This window comes from Microcebus murinus, chromosome 4 (assembly GCF_040939455.1).
Source record: "Microcebus murinus isolate Inina chromosome 4, M.murinus_Inina_mat1.0, whole genome shotgun sequence".
Taxonomy (NCBI): Eukaryota; Metazoa; Chordata; class Mammalia; order Primates; family Cheirogaleidae; genus Microcebus; species Microcebus murinus.
Window position 1 is genome coordinate 41,620,548 of NC_134107.1, and position 23,911 is coordinate 41,644,458.

The 23,911-nt window shown below is 36.2% G+C and overlaps 1 protein-coding gene across 2 annotated transcripts in view; it reads right to left on the reverse strand.

Moving 5' to 3' along the window:
- The window catches only part of NELL1 (neural EGFL like 1), a 761,891-nt gene that overhangs the window by 167,295 nt on the left and 570,685 nt on the right, over positions 1–23,911 (reverse strand). For both annotated transcript variants that reach the window (XM_012735524.2, XM_012735523.2), the window contains exon 15: positions 4,981–5,076. In XM_012735524.2, the coding sequence (XP_012590978.1) occupies positions 4,981–5,076 (96 nt within the window). The remainder of the gene's footprint in view (positions 1–4,980; positions 5,077–23,911) is intronic.

Here is a 23,911-nt window from a genome sequence, read left to right on the forward strand (position 1 = left end):
TGACTTTTATGTTCTCTTTATTTTAAACTTAAAAAAAGCATTTCTTATTACAAACAATTTAAATTATTATAGAAAAATTAGAAAATTAGAATATCAGATAAGGAAAAGACTACTGAAAATTGTATTGTGAATGAATAATGCTGTTAAATTTCTGTGTAATTTATGGATATCCCTGAATATTCTTGATCAGGTATTTACAATACTTTAAAAAGGCTTGGAAACTGTGGGAGGTTCAATGTCCATACGAATTTATTAAATAATAGTTACATAAAAGAACCTATTTCTGAAGGAACTGTGGGAAAAAATCAAAGTCTGCTACTTTTACCAACAGCTTGTTTTTCCAATTATTTTACACTAGACTGTGTTCTACCCTATAGCTTGGATAGCCCTGTTCAGCTGTCAGAGTTTGATTCACAAGACACTGTTTGTGGGCACCTAATATCTGCTTATATTTATACAAGTCATAATTCACATAACATGTAAAGGAAGAAATCTTGTATAATTGGCTGGTTTGCCTATACCACCACAAATAACCATCTTGATTTAACAAATAACCATCTCTGCCCAAATTCCTACTAAAAAGTGATTGATCAAATAATCTTTTCATACAGAAAGCATTTTAGTGCAGGTCCCCTTAAGATGTGTCTAAGTTTTATACTATAAGAGAAATTATCTTCTTATCACACAATTTAAAATTTTCTTCTAAAAAAAAAGGATAAAGTATTTTCCCTTGTTTCAGGAGAACACAAGGGTAAGAGTCATATTGGGTGGGGTTGGAGAATCCACTCAATCCAACTCCACCCAACATCCACTGATGTTTATTCAATCAATGAGACAGGGTAGACCTAGAGCAAGCCAAGTTCCCACACCAATCTAGTTCCTAAAACTAGAAAAAGATATGTCCCCGAAAACACACACAGGGAACATGATGGACATCAGCTAGTCTCTAGATCTTGAGTGATCAAGAATTTTCTAATTATAGTAAACCATATACACTTCTAAAAATGCTCAAGTAGGCTTTAAAAACACTTTCATTGTCTAAAAAATGCTTATAATTTTTATATTATTATCAAGTAATACTGAGACATGTTTGCCTAAAAAAAATTATATCCTTTTAAAAAAGATTTTTTAAAAATGTTACATCTAGGCCAGCAGTTCTCAATGGGATGAGATTTTTGCTTTCCAGGGGATATTTGGCAATGTCTGGAGATTTTTTTTTTAATTTTAGGAGGAGCTATTTTTAAAGTTTTATTTAATTTTGAATGTCCTCACTACAAAGAAAATGACAAATATTTAAGGTAATAGATATGTCGACATTTTTGATTGTCACAACTGGAGGTAGGGGTGCCAATAGCATTTACTGGATAAAGTCCAATGATGCTATTAAATATACTATAATACAAAAAATAGCCGGTTACAACAAAGCATTATTTGGTCTAAAGTGTCAATAGTGGCAAGGTTAAGAAACCCTAATCTAAACCTAGCTCCACATCTAATATTTAATCCATACTTGTTGCTGCTTGCAAATTTGTAAGTAGAAATACCAAGTAGACAACTTAGTCTCACTTCTTGGAAGATGATGTTCTGCTGCTTTATGATAGGCAACATATTTCTGGATATAGTGTAGCTCTTTGATTTTAAATATGAAGAGTCTCTAAGGGGACTTTATGTTGTTTCATTGTGTTTTGTCATTAGCTACATTACATCAGTGTGGCCTCCTCTCCTTTTAACTCTTCGGATGGTTGAGAAGAGCTTTCACTAACAGCCTTTTCCAATTAATATATTAAGAGTAATGAAACTATTCTTCTTTTTTCCCCCTCAAAACGTTTTTTTTTAATTTCAGCTTATTACAGGGGTACAAATGTTTAGGTTACATATACTGCCCTTGCCCCATCTGAGTCAGAGCTTCAAGCATGTCCATCCCCCAGATGGTGCGCACCACAACCATTAGGTATGAATATGCCCATCCCCTCCTGCCCCCTCCCACCTGCCCGACAAAACTACTCTTCTTACTGATTCTTCACTCATCTCTCTCTTTACACAAGTTATGTTAATTGTAAAACCAAATCAAAGCTAAGCGCACAGAGAAGGAACACTCAAAGGGGAAGATAAGAACTAAGGTAACATGTTGTCCAGAAACCAAAGGAAGCAAATGTTTGCTTATCTTGAGTGGAGTTATAAAAAGTTTGAATTTACTAAAATTTCATCAATGATAAGTAAATACAGAGTTGTTCATATTTGTGTTACATACAAACACGAGTGTGGTTGTTAATGTCATTATATTCGAGGTAGGCATTTGCTTTAGCAAATGATTTCAATTTTAACTAAGTGTACTTGCATTTTGAAAGGCTGAATATCATAAGCAATGAATAAAACTGGTAACAAGGAGGGCCAAGGGAACATGTTTAAGACTAAATATAAGTGCATTCTCTATAGCTCAAATGGGACCATTTAGTTAGTTCTGAAATAAAAACAAATCAAATAAAAGATTTAGTATAATCATGCCACTAGACATTTACAATGTATTTGCATTTTTTCCGTTGGCACTTTGAGTCTCAAGGCATCTAGTACCACTATTCAGTGGCAAATAGACTGGCTTAATGTTTATTGCTAATGAACAACATGACAAAATAATTCAGACAAGATATGGCACAGATTTTTGGTGTTTATCCTACAATTAATCTAGATCCCTCTCATACAATTGATTGAGAAATATTTGCTTTATTCTTTCCATGAAAAATCTCCCACAATTAGAATATTGACAAAGATTAAGTAGAATGACTTTGCTACAGAGAAACCTTGATTCTGTTTTATTGCATTGTTACCTTGTGATGATTGTGTAAGAGTTCAAGAATATGAAATTCTCAACTGTAATATTTATATAGCAACCCATGGGCTGCCTAACTGTTTTACTTTTGCCTCTGGTCTTGATTTGCTTCTTTTCTATATTTTTCCTGCTCCACACTATGGACCAGAGTATCAGTACTTGTTCATTCACTCACTTATTGAGCAAAGAAAAAGACAAAAGACAAATCAACAAGGCATAAGAAACCATAATCAATTTTTCCTGGGCTGCCACTGACCACAGGCCCTATTCTAAAGTAATGTTTTCCCCCAATTATTTATAATGTAAAGAAGAGAAGAAAGAAGAAGAATAATTTTACAGTAGATGCTATGATTAAATATCCTGCACTGCTTGGTGAAAATGCAGATTTGTGAGCCTACCCCCTGATATTCTAATTCACCTACTCTAGAGAGGCAGCCTGGGAATCTGTATTTTAACAAGAAATCTATGTATTATCCTTGAAAAACACATGTAAGGTTTAATAGTACAGGCTTTGTGGTATGCAACTTGAATTTTATTCTCAGTGCTAGTAATTGCAGAAGTTACTTACTCTAGCTAAGCTTTTGTTTGCAATCTACAAATGGAAGTAATAATATCTCCTTTGTTCTTAATATTAAAATGTTCATTTAATAAGCCTGACATATAATTAGTACATAATAAATGGCATGTAATTAGTAGTAGTTTCCATCATGATTGACATTGTTGTCATCACCATCCTATTTCCGTTAATTCTTGTATATTCATTTTAGGGGAATATGGCAGTACTAGAGAAAGTAATGAGAATCCTTTAGATGTATATATTTTTCATTTTATAAAACCTACTTAAAATGAAAAATATTGCAATAAGAATATGTGTGCTAAGTTATCACTAAGTTTGTTTGCTTTGAGCAAGAATTCTTCAGCTCCATATGGTAATTTATGATGCTCAGAGGTAGTACTTGGCTCTTTTACTTGTCTTTTTAAAGGACAAGCCAATTAATTATCATTTAACATGTGATTTGATTTGTTAATAACATCACAAAATTTGGAAACAATGATAAAAAATAGCTTATTGATTTCCTTGAATAATTTATGTAGTTAACTTTTGACATGTTTTTTAAAGGATTAGGTTGCTTTATAAATATGCAGTGCAATGTAATACATTGGTCAAAATGGGATATAATAAATGAGCTCTTTTTAAAAAATATATTCTCTAAATGTACAAGATTTTAAACACGTAGGAAATAACTCAAGACCTTTGTTTTTATCTTTAGCATCAGATGAAGATACCTCCCCCGCATCTAATAATAGGGATAATGACAACATCCTATTTCTATTTTTCTGTGCTATGATATGAGAAGCAGCTAGTGTGTGAAATTCCAGACTTGGGAAAACACAATGCAGTGATTTTAGCCTAATAAAACACATGGGAAAATAAACCGAAATATTCACTTTTACATGGCAGAAACCTCTTGCTTGAAATGACACATACATTGGCATTGAACATTAAATTTAATCTGTACACAGAGAGGAGGACATCTCTAATCAATAAGAGAGGTAGATAGTTCCAAGTGTAAACAAACATTTATTGGAAATAGAAAGGTGCACATAATGGAATCTTACTTATACTAATTGGTTTATATTATCTAGTCTATGAATGATAATGCTCCTAATAAACCAATATTAGAATAAAATCCCAAGCACACCAATAAACCTGCTGCTGGAGTTATTTAATGAGCTTTTACACAAGGAGCATGTGCTGCTAATTTAGATTCCATTGACACAGCAGACTGTTATAATTCCAATAGCTGTGCGTGATGCTACCCAATAGATGATAAGTGGGGCAGGCCAGTTCATCAAGCTTTATCTCTAATTAGCACTAAAAACACGCACTGCAAACTATAGCAGAGAAAAGACTTGACCTTGCTAAATTAGACACTTTGGAGTGAAGGCAAATGAAGCTCTGTTTTCAGAGAGACAAAGCCTATTGTGCAGCTATTGAAAGGTACCCACTTTGGGAGAGTCACATCGACATCAAAAACCATGTATCAAGTCAACCCACAATGCTATATTGTTACAGAAAGAGCTTCCATTCTTTCTGAATCAATGCTTCCACCCATCTTTTTCCCTAATCCCCCCAAACCAGGCTAGATTACCTTTCTCACAGTGGCTTCCTGTGAATCCAGCTGGACAGACACATTTGTTAGGAGCCACACAAGTTCCGCCATATCTGCAGCCCTCTTCACAGAATGCTGTTGCAGAAGAAAGAAGGATTTCTCTTAGATAAAATGCAATAAAGAAATTCATGGTTAACAGCATGAGCATTGAAATAATTCTTTCTTTGTTGTACACAGAATATATGTCTGTGTTGATATATTTTTAAATTTCCATACACAAAAAGAAATAAATGTAATAATATCTACTTCACTGATTTATATGGAATCAATTCAAATAATGAATGTGAAGTGTTCAGCATAAATTTGACATGTGGTAAACAGTAGCTAGTATTAAGAGTTATTATTGTTACTATTATTGACATATTTAAAATCCAATAGGATAAATTAAGTAACTAGAAAATGTACAGTCAGAGTAAAGTCAAAGGTTTTTTCAATGCTCACTATTATGTAACCTACTCTTTTTCAGAAAAACATCTTTTATGACAATAAAAAGCTATGTTTTTTTAAAAAAAGGTTTGGTAATTGATATAAAACTTTCGATAACATAATAAATTTGACTAATCTCTTACTTTTGAATATATAAGCTGTTTCCCATATCTTGGTAATAAAAACAATGCCTTTTCTTATAGCTAAAATTCTTAACACATGTAAAATTATTCCTGTAGGGAAAATGCCTCAATGTGGGAGTCCTGGTCGAAAGGGTGCAGACTTTCTTAAGTTTATTGATAATCACTGCAAAGTCATTCAACCCTTCCAGTGCTATCCTGCTACCATGCCAGACCAGATTAGTTCCCCTTATTACACACTTGCATAGCATAGAATACCATAACTCCATGCACCTCTCCATTGCAGTATTATATATTAATACAATTGTAAATTTCCATGTAATTGATTACCATCTCCTGCCTCATCCATTAGACTATAAGATCCATAATAATACGTAGGATTTTTTTTTTTACTCACTTTTTTTTTTTTTTACTTAGTACACTTAGCCTATGAAAAAAAGATTTAGACAGTATCTGGTTTGGTATGTTTATCACTGTATTCTAGCCTCCATATCTGGTCACATAGTAGATGCTCAAAATATATGTGTTGAATGAATTAATCTACATCTTAAAGGTTGTTCTGATAGAAAAACTCTTGCTCTAAAAATTCTGTGACATTTCCATCCAGAATTTATTATCAAAGCTTGCTAGATAACCAATAACTTAGTATACTAAGCCTGCAACATTTCTAATTAAATGAGATGGCTACAACTGTTAACCCTCAGTTTATTTTATTCACATAAGAGCTAGATGAGCAAAGGTTTTAAATTTTAATTGCAGTTAGAAACTGCTACCCTGGAAAAATGTCATTGCTGTATTTTGCCAACATCACATAATTAATATAAATCTAACTTTAAGAAGCCACATGTTGTGTTTAGATAATTTAACACTAGTCCAAGTACATGAAACTTCTCACAATATTGTTGTTTTCCACATCATTTAAAATCCCTTGGACGATTTAACATTCTTTAGCTTCGGCAATTAATTTAAGTTCCTTTGCCTCTGCCAGGGGACCGTATGTACCCTGGAATTCAAATACCATTTCCTATTTCTAGCATCTTAGTACACTTAGCCTATGAAAAAAAGATTTAGACAGTATCTGGTTTGGTATGTTTATCACAAAAATAAAAATATAGAACATATATGTGTAAAAATGTATCTGAAATCTCTTGTCCCCAAAATCATACTTTGTGGGCTCTGGTGACTGACATTTCAAATAAGATATTTAAAGTTTAGCTCCGTAATAATGGTAATATCAGAACAGTAAAGTGTTTTTGCAAGCTAAAAATAACAGATGGAAAGCCAGCAACAAAAAGTTTCAAATGCCACCAAAAGAAGGCAGGGGCTTGGAAACAGGAGGCTTAACTTAGGTTTCTTTAGTGCACATTTGAAACAGGACTTCATCTAAATCCTGGAGACCTGGTTAGGAGTCGTGGTGCTATTTCATAGTAGGTATGCATGCTGGATTTACTCAATCCTTAAGTAGAAATAATAATACAGTAGAAGGTTTTATGAAGAGAGCATAAGATGTTTTTAATGTCCTAACAATGTGCAGATGTCATAATAAATAAGGTACCATGAGGATGAAATGAGTTAACATTTGTAAAGAACTTAAAATGGTGTTTGGTACATAGTTAGTGTTATATGTATTCTGTTAAATAAAATTAATCTATGTCAATATCATTATAACTATGAAGCATGGACCAGGAACACATTGTCTAATACTCAGACAATATAAACACAAACCCCCAAAACAACAAGTGTTGGAATGGAGAAATAGGAACACTCATACACTGCTGGTGGGAGTGCAAACTAGTACAACCTCTATGGAAAGTAGTATGGAGATATCTCAAAGAACTAAAAGTAGAACTACCATTTGATCAGCAATCCCACTACAGGTATTTACCCAAAAGAATAAAAGACATTCTATAAAAAAGACATCTGCAGTAGAATATTTATAGCAGCACAATTCACAACTGCAAAGATGTGGAAAGCAACCCAAGTGCCCATCAATATATGAGTGGATTAAGAAAATGTGGTATATGTATACCATGGAGTACTACTCAGCCATAAAAAATGGTGACCTACCTCTTATATTATCTTGGATGGAGCTGAAGCCCATTCTTCTAGGTGAAGTATAACAGGAATAGAAAATCAAACACCACATGTACTCACCATTAAATTGGTACTAATTGATCAACACTTATGGGCACATATGGAAGTAACATTCATCAGGTGTTGGGCAGGTGGGAGTGCAGAGGAGAGTATGGGTAAATTCACACCTAATGGGTATGGTGCACACTGTCTGGGAGATGGGCACCCTTGTAGCTCTGACTCAGGTAGTGTAAAGGCAATTTATGTAACCAAAGCATTTGTACCCCTGTAATATTCTGAAATAACAAAATAATAAAATAAATGAACTCATCATACAAGGTGTTCAGTTTCACCAAAATGTGTTTAAGGCATCCATTTTTATTTATGCTGGATTTAATTTCTAGTAAGGGTGGTACTAGCCCTTATCATGAAAGTATCTGATAGGTGTTGTTGTTTCCATTACAAAAATGATGAAACTGAGGCTCAGAAATCAAGTGCCCTGTCTAAGCCTGCATAGCTAGTAAGTAGCAGAGACAAGAATCAAGTAAGGACATTTTTGCCTTTAAAAATATTACCTCTTTCTTATTTGTTACAGCACAGGTTTATCTTTGATCAGGTATTCACAAGGGCAGATATATTTATTTATTTTTGAATAATTTCATGAGGGCTGAGGGAATTGGCTAAAAATTAAAAGGAAAAAAAAATATGCCTAAATTTCACATGTTGCATTAAAGAGTGAAGACAGGGAGCTGTTCAAGTTCACATACCTATGATCTAAATCTCTATTTTTGTCTGAGACTAATCACATTTCTCCTAATCTAGGCATTCATTAATTTAAATAAACTTTAACTGGAATAACCAAGAAATTAATTGCCTATTTACACCTTAGATAATATGACAAAGTAATGTCAAACAACACAAAAGGCAATAAAGAAGAGATATGTCATCCAAAATGTAAGCTACTTTGGAGAAATTAAGATCACTTCAACTTTTTTATTAAATATCTCATAAAATATCAAAATACATATATATATTTTATTCTAAAGACTGTGAATGGATTACTTATATCAGATAGGTTCATGGTTGATCAAGAAGAGCCTAGCACTTCAAAGAAAAGGACTCATAGACAGAGAACCTGCAATTTGCACAATATTATTTAATTGATGGTAAAACCAAAATAAATAGCAGAGTCACCACTACGTTCTCTATCTCGTTCGTGAAGAGATAGACTGGTAGAAATTATATGGTCTAAATTCTGGCTCTATATTTACTAGCTGTGTTATCTATAGCAAATTGTTCCACCACCCTGTGCCTCAGTTTTCTTAAGAGTAAAGCAGTAATGAAAATAACACCCATGCTGTGAGAGTTAAATTCAACTACCAACATAAACCACCCAACACAAAGCACAACAAATGGAATGTGCTCAAGAACTAGGAGTACGTGTTATCACCAGGACTCTGCTTTTCCAGATAACAATACTATTATGATGGAGCAGTTTCCATTCAAGATTCTGAAGATGCAGCAGTGGGTAAGAAAGCAAAGATCCCTGCTACTATAGAGCTTATTCTTTAGTGAGGATTCATTGCCACTCCTTTCTTGACTTACTGACTTCCATAGTGTTATGTGGTTTGCAGTGGAATTTGGAAGCATAGGTCCTTTGCAAACTCAGAGAAGCTCAGGCACCATGAGTATGTGACATAGTATGTTGCTCCTTTGTCAACCGCTATCCAGATTCTGAAGCATGGCATAAACAGGTTGCAAATATACAGTAACATAACGAACCTGAATCTGTCATTGTAGTGCCATTTTTTATTAACTTACTGCCCTGGAGGAGGTGTTGGTTTGGATCAGATCTGAAATGATATGCTTCTATTTAAAAAACAAACAAACGAACAAACAACAACAAAAAAAAAACCCTCTTCGTTGTGCAACAAAATAAAATCACAAAACTCAAAGCTGAGGAAGATTAATCCACAGAAAGAGTACTTTTTATATTAAAAATTCTCAGCATGTGAAATAAAATTTGGACATTAAGGGAAACAAAATGAGAAGGTGGGTTTGCAGATGCCAGGTTTGTAGATGCCCAGTATCATCACCATGTGTTCAATTTGAAAAAAATAGTTTACGCTAATAAAAAGTAATAGCCCTTTAAATACTAAACACTTCTCATGACCCTCTTAAAGTTTGTTGGCATATATTTAGTTCCTAGGGACACCCTGAAATCCTGACAAAATAAGTAAACATACAAATTTCAGTACCATCTGTTAGAAGGAAACCTTTTCCTTCCTCCTAGTTTCCTTGAGGAAGCATTTTCCTTAGGCTAATTTCTGACCTCTCACTGGCAACTTTACTCATTCCACCTTAGGGAGGTAGAGGGATTTATTTTATTGGGAAATTTGGGAAAGATATATATGTATATAAAATCAGGATGATGCTTCTCAGGTAGGAGAAGCAGGAGGATGGGCTAGGAAGCACCATATGATTGGAAGTAGGTAATTGTTGCATTTCCAGCTTTATTTTGGGTAGTATGTTACTAGGTGTGAATAACATTATTAAAAATAACTATCAATTTATTTAAATAAATAAAAGCTTCCCACTGTGGACAATGGTTATAAGGTGTCATGAACCAAGGATTACAATTAATTTGATTTTGTGCACCTAAAATTCAAAACAGGGAGGAAATCATTAAAATCTGGTTATGTTCAGCAAAGCATCATGTCTGTGCTGCTTCCTCAGACTATGTCACAGTTTTCTTTACTTCCTTAACACTTCCCTCTCTGGGACTCAGTGGGTAAATCAACCTTATTCTGTGTTAATTATTAGCAAGTCAGCTTGGTTTACAGACTTAAACTCATGTTCCCAGCCCAACTCTGTCAATAATTTAGTATCATCACCTCCATGCTTCCTTGTTGGTTTATTCCCTACCTTGTTCAGAGCATGGTATTTATCAAATGCCCCCTCAAATATGTTTGGTGCTCACAAGGTGGGAAGAGGGACAGGGTGCTGCTATAACTTGGTGGGTAGAAACCCAGAAGTTTGCTAAACCTCCTACCATGCACAGGACAGTCCTGTACAACAAAGAATTATCTAGCTCAAAATGTCAACAGTGGTGAGGTTGAGAAACTCTGCTCCAACTTTACAAAATTAAGTTTATTAAGTGTTTCCAGGAACAACACTCTGTTACGTTAATCTCTTTTTTTTTTCTTGAATTTTGTCTCTCTCAAATTCTCCCACAAAACAGTTTAAAATACAGGGAAAAGATAACAGTAAAAATCAATTAGATGGCTGGTTTAATATATGACACCAAACATCTGGGTGTCTGTAATTCTTACTTTTCATATCGTCATTCTGGTCTCCAGCAGACAGTATATGCCATAATTTACTATTTAATTATTTACTTCAAAAATCACTTTCAACACTGTCATTGACTGCATATGTTCTTATCAGCAGTTCTTATAGACTTTCCCACTCTCCTTTTTAACCGTAATGATGACAATAACAACAGTGATACTAATAGTAAATTCTGTTTGTTGAAAACTTATTAAATGCCAGCCAAAATTCCATTTTGTCCATACAGCAATGCTGGTTTCATTATGTTACTTATTGTTGGAAGAGAAAGCTGGCTTAGAGAAGTTATCGAAGGTTGTGCTGCTACTCCATGGCATCCTGGGTTTCAAGCTAAGAGTCTTAGTCACATCACTGAGCTGTTTCCATTTAGGGGCTCTGCTATCTTCCATATGCAGTCATGTGCTGGTTGCTGAGAAGTCTACAACTAGTCATGAAATTGTTCCCATGCCCCAGAAGCTCACAGTCGAGTAGCAGAGAGTGGCGTGTATAAAACCTAGCATAATAAAATTTGATAAATCCTACTGCAGCAGCATGAACAAAGTGATGAGAGAACACAGAGAAGGTGATTAACTATGTCTGGTGGACTGGGGCAAAGCTTCACAATAGAGCTAGAATAGAATGAATGAGTTTTTGTCAGGTGGAGAAGTGCAGGATAAGGGTCATTTCAGGTCAAGGTTTTGTCCTGAGGAAAGGTACTGAATAGAAGGAAAAAACGAACAGGTGTTTATAACTCATAGCAAATGTAAGAAGCTGAATATTAAAACAGAGTGTGGTAAACTATGCAGGGAAGAAGGGGCATTTTAGCATCTGTGAACTACCCTCTTCTCCTCCCCATTTCCCCCTACCTCTAGTATTTGTTAGTTACCTTAAGGCACAATAATTTACTGCCTGGACATCTACATATAGACTTTTCTTTTCTTCTGTCCATTATTTGAGTTAGTTGGTTTCAGACTGTGTTGTCAACTTGTTCTACTATAATAAAATAATAAGAAATAAGCTTTTTTATCAAAGACCCTCATAAATACATATAAGCAACCAGAAACCTAAAATTTACTCTCAGTATGTATAATGCATTCTGATATTTTCTATTCTATTCTAACATTTAGAAACCTGCAGCTACAAGCCAATCACTTGCTTCCACAAACTACTAAATCTGCAGTTTAAAAATCACATGTTCTGTACATTTCTGGTAATCATCTATGTCCTTCTAACCCATAGCATTATGTGATAGGATAGGGACATGGGGTCACTTTTAGATTAATTCTGAAATCTTCAAACTGAGATGTTGGTCTTAGTTCTAGAAAGAATGACATGACAAGAAAATATCTACAAGTGCTATTCTCCATAGATATAGTTGCAACAGAGAAAATGTGTACTCCAAAGTTGAAGTATTTACTATCTATGCCTTTACAGAAAAAAATCCCACCTACAGAAGATGAACTAAATAGGAGAGGCATAGATTGTGGGCGGAGATGATGCATTCTCTTGCATTTTATTTTTGGTGAGTGTATATGCTTCTCTAACCAGACTGTAAAATTCTTAGGGACCAGGGTCATGTTTTTTACAACTTTGCATTCCTCTACATCATCCTGAGCTACAGTATTACTGAACCCACATTTGTTGATAAGAGTAAATTCATTACATAAGAGAAAATAAAAATTTTTGAGAAGTCTTGTGTATAAACTAACTATATCATAATATTTGAGATAAACATATAACGAAGTCAGATCAATCCAGCTTAAAAATGTATCAAGCATCTACTCTGTGCTAGACATTATTCATCCTAGTAATATAGGATCTCTGTTCCCCAGGATCTCTGGAGTCTAATACAGTGTTCTCACTGAGGGCAATGCTTCCCAGGAGACATTAGGTAACGTCTACAGACATTTGTGACAGTAGTTGTCACAGCTGGATGTCACAACTACTACTGGTGAGTCTACTCATGGGTAGAGACCAGGGATGCTGCTCAACATCCTACCATGCACAGGTCAGCCCCACAACAAAGAATCATCTAGCCTAAAAAGACAACAGTGTCAAAGTTGAATAAAGGCAGACAGTCCTTTTTTCATTCATTCAATAATAATAAATAAATAACACCCTGTCTGTATGAAGGATTATTCTGAGAACCAGGGCTCCAGTAGAAACAGAATAGATAAAAATATTTCAACTTTTGAGTTTGTTTTCTAGTGGGAGACGAAACAGAATAAACAAAATAAATGTGTAATATGGTATGTTAGATGATGACAAATGACATGAAGAAAAGTAAGCAGAGCAGGATTATGGGAACTGTGTCAATGGAGAAGGTGGCAATTAAATAGGGTGACATAGAAAGGTGATCAGTGAGAAGGGAACATTTGAGTAAAGACCTACAGGAGAGAAAGAGTGAGCCATGCAATTACTGAACAAAAGAGTGTTCCAGGCAAAGGCTACACATCAAGTGCAAAGGCCCTGAGGAGTGAAGTGTGCAGATCATGTAGTGCCTTCAAGATCCTAGCAACACAGCCTGCACAAGGTCAAGAGGAGGTGTAGAGATGGAAAGAATTATGCTGCCCAGAAGGTAAAGGCTAGCTTCAAAGTTCTGATGCTGAATTTAAGTTTTTATGAGTTTAAAATTTCTGGCATGTAAAAATGGAAGAATCATATAAAAGGAAGAATAATTCAATGGGAAATTACCAAGAAATTGAGAGTAAGGAATATTCAACCTGTGGTCAAATATGGACACATTTCCCAAATAACTCAGATACCTGGGTACTTGTTCCCACACAGCCTTTGGCTAAGTAAGAGCATGATTCTGGTAACAGATTGATCTACCTTCTAGTCCTAGTTCCACCCCTTATTAGTCCACTTATTTTTGACAGATTACTTAATCTCTATGAGCATCACATTCCTTATTTGTATAACAAAGTCAGTAACAGAACCTGTGCTCTATTGGTAATACTGGCATTAAATGAGATAATGCACGTAAAACACTTGGCATAGTGCCTACATATAAGTGCTCGATAAAGGTTAGCTTATCTTAAATCCATCACTCCCTCTTTCTCTAGGCCAATTAACACAATGCAACATTTTCTTCCTGAATATCAAAACTCTGCAGCCTGCTTCTCACTAGTCAGTACACAAATCGATGCCCAAGGTTTGAGAGCTTGTTGAGCACTGGAATCAATAGCAAAGAAAATGATGAGGAATTAAAACAAAAGATTTAAGAAGAGAAATAGAAAAAAAAAAAAAAGGATGGTGTTCACATTTCAAAAAGAAAAGTTCAGGAAATTAATTCAGGATTCTCTATAAAACTAAGGCAACATCGTTTTATATTTTTGCAATAAAAACTCTGAAAGCAATTCAAAATTTGATGTTTAGCATTTACGGGAGCAGTAAGAAATGGAAGCCTGAAAATGCTATCTGTGAAAAGTAGTTAAGAAAGTCCTGGGTGAGCAGGTCAGAAGGTTTCCTATTGCACTGCCATATCAGAACCAATGCTTATATTACCCCTAGGGGTCACAGTCTAGAGAAATACATTCCAGCACATTCTCCCAGGTAAAAGCATTCTGCAACTTTATATAACCACATGGAATTAGATGTTAAATCTTGAATGAAATATGAATCCAAGCTGCAGTGACAGTAGCTGGGTAATTTGGGTGGACCAGGGCTCTCGAGAGGGCTTTTCCATTTCCCACCTCCACCTTGAGACTTGAACGCTTCCTCAGACTTGTAAAGCATTTTGTGCTTTTGTTTAAAAAGCACTTCACAGACATCTTAAAAGGCAATATGTAATGATATCTTCACTCTGGAGACGAAGAAGCCGAGAGGAGAGAGGTTAGATGGTTTGCCCAAGAGAAAATTAATCGTGAGGCTGGGACTAAGAATCCAGGCTCTAGGATTGAGGTCGTGTCCAGGATTCGGCACAGCATATCAGGTGCCTGAGAAGAAACACCAGCTTCACTCAATGGGAGAAAACTTGTTTAAGGTTTAAAAGTGGGGAGGGAAGGAAAGAAGAATTGAAGTAAGGAAGGAGGGAAAGAGGAAAAGAGAAGAATAATAGAGGAATGAAAAAGCCATCATACCCTGCCTACTTTGGCCATCACATCCTACAGCAAACACCACCCACATCCCCAACCCCATTCTTTCAAATACCTAACACATCTGAGACTAAGACTTTCAGATGATGGATTCCTCAACATGGGCAGCCTGGGAGCAAATCTCAGGTCTGCCATTTTCTAGCTACATGATGTGGAGCTCATCTAGAAACGTCTGTAAGCCTTATTTACCTCATGACAAAATAGAAAGTAAAAACAGCACCTTCTCTATAAGGTTATCATCAGGAATAATGTAACCGCAGGTCGAGTGTTTAGTTCCAGCTGCTAAAAGATATTATTATTGACATCATTCCTATTATTAGTTAGACACTTCCATTCATGTGGGGGAACCCATCAGGGTAAAAAGACCCTAATATGGGGAACTAAAAGTAAACAAAACCCCAACTTGCAGGACTGTCAGGTTGCTATTTGTTGAAAATGTATTATTTTTCAATTCCATGTTTGAAGGCCCCAACCGAGGAATTTGGCATTAGAATTATTAATTATCATGTTGCAGCACACAAAGAATTCTAAAGAGCTCTGCTTGCCGTAGGATTCAAAAACATATATTTGACCTTTCTTTGGCTGCCTTCAAAGTCAAAACCCAGGGTCCTCTTAAGTGAGCACGTCTGATTAATAGCTGCTTTCATGCCGCACACAGCCGCCGGGCCTCCAGCCGTCACCACTGCCCTGGTGATCTGCCTTTCTAGATGTTTAGCTATATCTCATCTACAACATGCACTGCCCTCATTCTTGTGCTAATGTTATTTTTGAAAGGTTTAGGCTCAAATCCCTCAAAATGTATTTCTAATTTATAGGCAGCACGTTGGAGGTAAAAAAGGACAGTCCGTGGAAACAAACCTAGATTAATCACCGGCGGTGTGACCTTCAGCAAGTTACTCCCGTTCTCTGAGCCTCAGTTCCCCCGACTTGTGAAATGAAGATATTAACACCTCTTCTTCAAGTTGGGGTGCAGGTTAAATGACAAGATAAATATCGAAGGAAGTGGCACAGTGCCTGATACATCATCTTCCTCCCCAGATTTGTACCTTGCCACTTTTCACCAGCAGCTGGTTCATTAGCCTTACCCAACCAGGTGCAGTGCCCCAAACATGCCAAGCTCTCTATTTTATCCATCTGTTTAGCTCACATGATACTGACCATAAAGGGATTCAGCAAGATACCTTGGCCATTTCCTGAGGGTGCCATAAAGAAATGTTCATGATGTCCATCTTTCTGCCCAGCTAGGGAGCTGTTTCCAGCTCAGACTCTCAGCTGGAAGGCAACCTACTCATGTAGAGTTTAAAATGTCTCTCCCATAGCCACAGTGTGCAGTGAATGTTGAGTCTGATCAGTGTCCTATGATCTCAGCAAAGAAAGGATAAACACAGAGTTCCCAGGTTAAAGGAACAAAAGGAAGCAGCATCTAGCTTCATCCAGCATCTGTAGAATACACAGGAGAGAAGCAAGCCTCCTGTAGAAATCATTTGGTAACATTTGGGCCTCAAGGACTATAGTCTTTTCTTGTGTAAGAGTAATAAATAAGAATCAGGGACGAGAAAGCTCAAGTAAGAAAAGTAGTTTGCAATAGAAACTAGCCAACGAGGGATAAGAGGATCACTGAACTGGATCCAAAATTGATCGAACCTATTATTAAAATCACACTGAATAAGGGCCATCCATAATTTTTTTTGTTTATTGTTTTTTGTGAGAGGAAATGTAGAATTAATATCAGAACCCACTGTAGACCTTAGTAATCTGTTTTCTATAATATTGCAATATGGTGTGTTTAATAAAGCATGGATCCAGAACTTCTCATCAAATCTTTATTTCTTTTATGTATTTCTCAGTTTTAAAAATATTCTAAGTATTGTTCAGCCATTCATTCAAAACCTCTCAGTTGAAATCCTATTATGCACCAAGTCCTCTCTCCTAATCACTTAACATGTAACAATGATCAGAGCAGATAATATCCCTGATCTTACACAGCTTATCTTTTAGTGGAGATGAAAATATAAACTAAACAAATAAAAATACAAAAACCCAGATAGTAGTAAGTGCTATGGGGAAAACTAAAGTAGGCCAAAGGAGATAAGAAATGTTGGAAGAGGGGTTACTATTTATTTAGGGTGGTCATGGGGGGGGCCTCATAAATTGACATTTGAGTAGTTATATAAAGGAAGAGCAGGTACAGTCCAGGCAAATACTGTGGTGCTGAGTGTTCTGGGCAAAGGCAACAGCTTAATGCAAAAGCCCTGATGTGGGACCATAGCTAATATATACAGGAATTGCAAGTAGGCCAATTGAGTCAGACCTTGCATTATAGGAGATCACAACACAAAGCTCATGGAGTGTCAGGTCTCCTAGGGTCTTTAGGACATCAAATACTTTGGTTTTTGCTCTGAATGCAATGAAGAACCATTGGAAGTTTTCATGCTAAAGAGCGACACAATGTCACTTAGGTTTTACAAGGACCTCTCTGACTTCTATGTCAAGAAAAATGGCCCTTGGTGGGTGAGACAAACAATGGTGAAAGAATATAGAACCCTTAGAAGCTATGACAATAACTCAGGTGAGAAATCTGTGGTCCCCTCAACCAGTGTGATGGAACGGAGATATGAGAAAAGCCAAGGATTCCTCCAGTCATCCATTATAGAGAGAGATACATGGGCCAGGTAGCCCACGTAGTAGAGGCAAGATCTTTCTCCAGAGTAGACAGGACTGAGTGAGCAACATTTCTCTTGCCTTCCTCCTACAGAATTAGGAATTGAAAGAGATTTTTTATTGGCAATAATATGGACTGCATTTACATATATTTTCTCTGAATTTTTTCGCTGTTGATAACTTTGTAACTCCTAATTGGCCTCCAACTCTCAAAATGTCCCCTGAGCCAGGAAACATTGTATCACTGATGACTATCTCCAATCCCAGGCCTCTAGTCTAGTTTAAAGGCCTTTATTAGCTTTCCAGAGCTGCCATAACAAATTACTACATATTCTGTGATTAAAACAACAAAACTTTATTCTCTCACAGCTTGAATCAAGGTGTTGGCTGGATTGATTTCTTTCAGAGTCTCTGAGGGATAATCTCTTCCATGCCCTCTGTCCTAGCTTCTGGCAGCTGCCCGCAATTCCTGGCATTCTTTGGCATATAGCTTTCTAACTCCAAGTTCTGCCTTCATCTTCATGTGGCTTCTTCTAGGTGTCTCTGTGTTGAATCACCCTCTCATTTTTCTTATAATAATACCAGTTATTGAATTCAAGACCCAGGCAAAATCCAGAATGATATTATCTCAAGATCCTGAAAACCACATCTGCAAAGTTTTCTTCCAAATAAGGTCACATTGATAAGAATTGGGGGTTAGGACTTAGATGTATCTTTTTTGGGTCCACTATTCAACCCACTACAGAGACCCTACTTTATTCCTCCAGAGAACCTTTTGTGTACTTTATATAGCATTCATTGTACTGTCCTATAATTGTTTTTTTACTGATCTTTTTTACCTAATAGATTTGAGCTTCTGAAGCATACATATGTCTCTCATCTCTCTGTCACCAGTTCCAAGCACAGTTCCTGCAAATAATACATAATCAATCACTCCTTATTGAATAAAGTAATTAGAAATCACAGAGTAGACTTATAAAGCCAGCAAAAGATTTAGCTGAGTCTCACCAGGAGGTTTAAACGTCCAATTATCACCAAAGGAGATACTCAGGTGTTTTCATTTAAACACTCAGGCGTTTTCTTTACTTCTTTTTTTAAAATTTATTTCAGCATATTATGGGGGCACAAATTTTAAGGTTTCAAATAATGCCCTTGCCCCCCTACTCCCACAAGTCTGAGTTTCCAGCGTGACCATCCCCCAGATGGTACACATCTCACTCACTATGTATATATATACCCACCCCCCTCCCACCTGCCCAATACCCAATTACTGTAGTTCCTATGTGTCCACTTAGGTGCTGTTCAGTTAATACCAGTTTGCTGGGGAGTATATGTGGTGCTTGTTTTTCCATTCTTGGGATACTTCACTTAGGAGTATGGGTTCCAGCTCTAACCAGGAAAATATAGGATGTGCTATATCACCATTGTTTCTTAGAGCTGAATAGTACTCCATGGTATACATACACCACATTTTATTAATCTACTCATGAATTGATGGGCACTTGGGTTGTTTCCACAGCTTTGCAATTATGAATTGTGCTACTATAAACATTCGAGTGCAGGTGTCTTTTTTGTAGAGTGTCATTGGATCTTTTGGGTAGATGCCCAGTAATGGGATTGCTGGATCAAATGGTAGATCAACTTGCATCGCTTTAAGATATCTCCATATTGTTTTCCAAAAAGGTTGAACTACTTTGCAGTCCCACCAGCAGTGTAGGAGTGTTCCTATCTCTCTGCATCCATGCCAGCATTTATTGTTTGGGGACTTTTTGATAAAGGCCATTCTCACTGAAGTTAAGTGATACCTCACTGTGGTTTTGATTTGAATTTCCCTGATGATTAGAGATGTTGAACATTTTTTCATATGTTTGTTGGCCATTCTTCTTTCTTCTTTAGAAAAGTTTCTGTTCATGTCCTTTGCCCACTTATTGATAGGGTTGTTTGATTTTTTTCTTGCTGATTTTCATGAGTTCTAAGTAGATTCTAGTTATCAGCCCCTTATCAGATGTATAGGATGCGAAAATTTTCTCCCCTTCTGTAGATTGTCTGTTTACTTTCATGACTATTTCTTTGGCTGTGCAGAAGCTTTTTAGTTTGATCATGTCCCATTTATTTATTTTTGTTGCTGCTGTGATTGCTGTTGGAAACACTCTCCTAGCCATCAGCCAAGGCAAAGAATTTATGGAGAAGACCCCAACGGCAATCAGGTGTTTTCTTATTCCTTCATTAGCCATTAATGGTGCTGCCAGTTTCCATTTGCTGTTTCTCAAAATTGGGCTCAGAAACTTCCAACTTCTCTATCCAATAATTATACCCCAAAAATTATTGGCACAAAGAACCAATATCAAAGTATTGAGCACAAGAGAAAACATACAGGTAATCAAATAAAGTCAATGAAAATATCAACCAAAGGTGTGTTTTGATTGTGTCTCAAATTAGGAAAAAAAGGAATTGATGATCATTGAATATAAAAGCTAAAAACTTGAGAAGTAGGTGACAGAAAAGAAAGAGAAGGAAGAGAAATAGAGATCGGTGCACAGCAATAGAAACAATTTTAAAGATTAGAAGCAGGAAATTGAGGATGATTTCCTGAATATAAAGATGAAAAGAGAAAATGGAGAGAGAGGATAAAGGTAGATACAGCCTCTCAGATCAGGAACCTACTGAGCTCATAGCGGCAGCCTCATGGGCATAATTGCTGAGATAGCTCCTTGTCGATCAGATTCATAAAATCTGTTGGCTATGTCAGGGCAGTAAGTGAAAGGACTAAGTCTTACTTATTTTAAGAGCTGCATAGTAAATGGCAATGTGTGCAATCTAGTAGATTGTGAAACATTTAATAACAGGCAAAATCAATTCATGTTCATTCTATTGGCTTCAAAGGGCATTACTGTAATCAAATACGGCAATACTAAGAACATAATGACCAATCTAGGACCTCAGATTGATGTTCACTACAGGAGAGCACCAAGCTAAACTACTATTAATATTATAGTTTAGTAATTGTAGTGATGTAGTGTAACCTACACTGTAGCATTTGCACAAGCGGCTAACACAAAAAGGTTCCTCTATCATCAAAGATAATCTAACATATATACTCCAAAACTCAAATGATCGAAATCTGTCTCTACGTCTGATTCACTGCTAAATAAAAAGGGCACTATTTTACTAAGCAAATACAATAAACTAAGTTCTGTGTTTTTTTTTTTTCAAAATAATAGTATTTGAGAGTGAGAAAAAGCATTGCAGATTTGGAAAAAAAAAACAGTAACAAGAACACCATAAAACTTCAAAACCATTTCCTAGGGTTTTCAGCATTCTCTTTTTTGAATGCAATACATTCCCTGCGCAGTTATTCGTATTGATAAAACCAAGAACGCTGCTCAGGCAAGCACTTGTGAGTTCCATTTCCCTGCAACTATCAAACCATGGGTAGGTTAACTATTCACACACATGTTAATGCTGTCAGCATCCGTTAGATAGCATCACTGGTGGGTAGAACATTTCATCTCCTGAAGTTGTCTAAGGCATCACGCATATATCAGCAGTTTTCAAAGCAAGAAGAATTTTTCCTCTTGGGATGTTCTCTTACCAGCACCCAAGAGCTGTAGTTCTAATACAGAATCAACCTCCATCATTCTATCCATGCTTATGGTTGCCAAATATCCTTTAGTCCTCTGATCTCCATCTCATTGCTATATGTTCAGACATATATGATTTTTAAGTATCTCACTCCTCTGCCTAAAGACCTGTGAAAGCTCTATATCATCATCTAAAGAACTCTTCCGTGGCATGATACCATTTGTAATCTGACCCCAGCCCAACTTTTCTAAAGTTTCTCTCAATATTTCTCAGTATGTTTTACCTAATGGTACCATAAATAAAATTCTCTCCCAGAACACTTTATAGTATTTCACATGATTCTGTACCCTGTAATTCCTTCTCTATTTATCGATTCATCCTTCAAGACTTAGTACTTCCATAGGGATTGTTCTAGGCTCAGATGAAATAAGTCACTTCTTATTCCTTGCTACCCCAATTCTTTGCCATTATCATAGCCCTTAAAAAAGCATTTAACACTCATTATGTGCCAGATAGTGCATTAATCACTTTGACACGATTTCTCTTTTTTAATCCTATCCCAAAATTCTATAACATAGGTGCTATTATTCTAACTTTATAAATAAGAAAATAGATCCTTAAATACCTTCTCAAATTTACATAGCACTTGAGTGATGGAGCACCTGTCACATTTTATTGAAATTATGGGTTTACATGTAATTTATTAATATCTCAGCTTCTAAAAGATTAAGCGCCCTGAAATCCTCACTGCTGTATCTCTCCCAGTGCTCAGCACGGGGCCTGGCACACATTAGGTAAGTGATAGCATGTTTTAATGACTCACCATCAAATTGGTTTTAACTGATCAACACTGAAATGCACCTACAGTAATAAAATTCACTGGGTGTCAAGCAGATGAGGGGGGTGGAGGGGATGGGTATATTCGTACCTACTGGGTGCTGTGTGCATCATCTAGGGGATGGACACACTTGAAGCTCTGACTCAGGTGGGGCGAGGGCAACATATGTAACCTAAACATCTGTACCCCTGTAATAAGCTGAAATAAAGAAAATTTTAAAAATGACTAAATAAAAAGATGACTAATACAAAGAACATTCTTTGCTCTAACATGTTCTATTAATACCATATTTCTGTATTGCATCTTACACCTAAAGTCTGCATCTTACTGAGAAAACAGAACTCAGGTTTAGAAAATAGTTCGATTATGATTCTACCACCTAATGTTATCTTAATGATTCCATCTAAGGAACAAGATCTTATTCTAAATAGAATGAACAAATTATTCCAGAAGACATTTCAACCTAAGTTACACAACAATAATTCATGCTGTCTCGGAGCTCCCAGCCACATGAAGTCATTGTGATACTCCTTGTTCAGCCACATCCTTGTTAGCTCAGCCTTCTCATCATCCACTCTCTCTCCAGCTTGTAAGGTTGGCAACCTTCTTTTGAATCCATGACTTTAAGTCAAATGTGAGCACTTCTTGCAGACACAATTTGATCTGTTGGTTCCACATCAGACCACTGCCACTATAAGGCATTTGCCTGTGACTTTGCACTTTGGCTCCCAGGACTCTGCCCGGAAACAGCTGTGCTTGGTTCAGCTCCAAACTTTCAAGAAGGGAGATTAAGTGGATATAAATGTCTTGTTAATAATAATGACTTAATGTTTAATATTATATGTGTCTATAATTCTGTTAAAATTTTAAATTGAAGATCTTAGAGAAAATGACACCTCTGCTAAATGTCTTTTTTTTATTATTTTATTCCTCAAAGAAGCCAAGCTCTTCTCCACTGCAGGTGCTTTACACTTGCTGTTCCCTTTGCCTAGAATATTCATCCCCAAGTTGTTCATATAGCTCACAGCCTGACTTCATTCTAATCTCACTCAAATGCTACCCACCCAGAAATGCCTTCCATGACCTATAATATTTTTAAATAGCATCAATGCCACTCTCTATGTCTTTAATCTGCTTTGTCTTTCTTCATGGCACTTGTTTCTCCATGATATCATGGTGTCAGCAACAGCAGCAGCAGCATGGTTAACATTTACACAGCACATAATTTTTACCAAAGCTACACTAAGCACTTTACATGAACTGGGCATATAATCTCCACAACTAGCTTAAGAGTTGATTATTCTTATTATATATCATGGTAAAGACAAGGAAAATGAAACATAGAGGTTAAATAACTTACCTGCAAGATCACCCACCTAGTAAATGTCTTGTGAGTAGGGTTAGAAGATTAAGTAGTTTTTTCAAGTAAATAAGAGAGCAAGGCATTTTAGCAAAGTAAACACAAGTAGAGGCATTTTAGGGTATGTAGTGAATATTTTATATTTTTGCCTGTTCAAAGAGAAATTTTTCTTGATGGTATTGTGAGGTTGGGGATGGTAGGAAGCACCCTCATTTCAATAGAATTGATTAACTAATATAATTCTAGACTGGCAATGGCCATCTTTCCTTCTACATGAAAGAATCTGCCTGAGAATAATAAAACCTAATGCAGAAAAATTGAGAATAAATGAATGGGGGGTGGAGGAGGGGAAAATAGTGTTTCTTTATACTACTTGGAAATCTTGAGTCCAGCCATGTCTGGTATA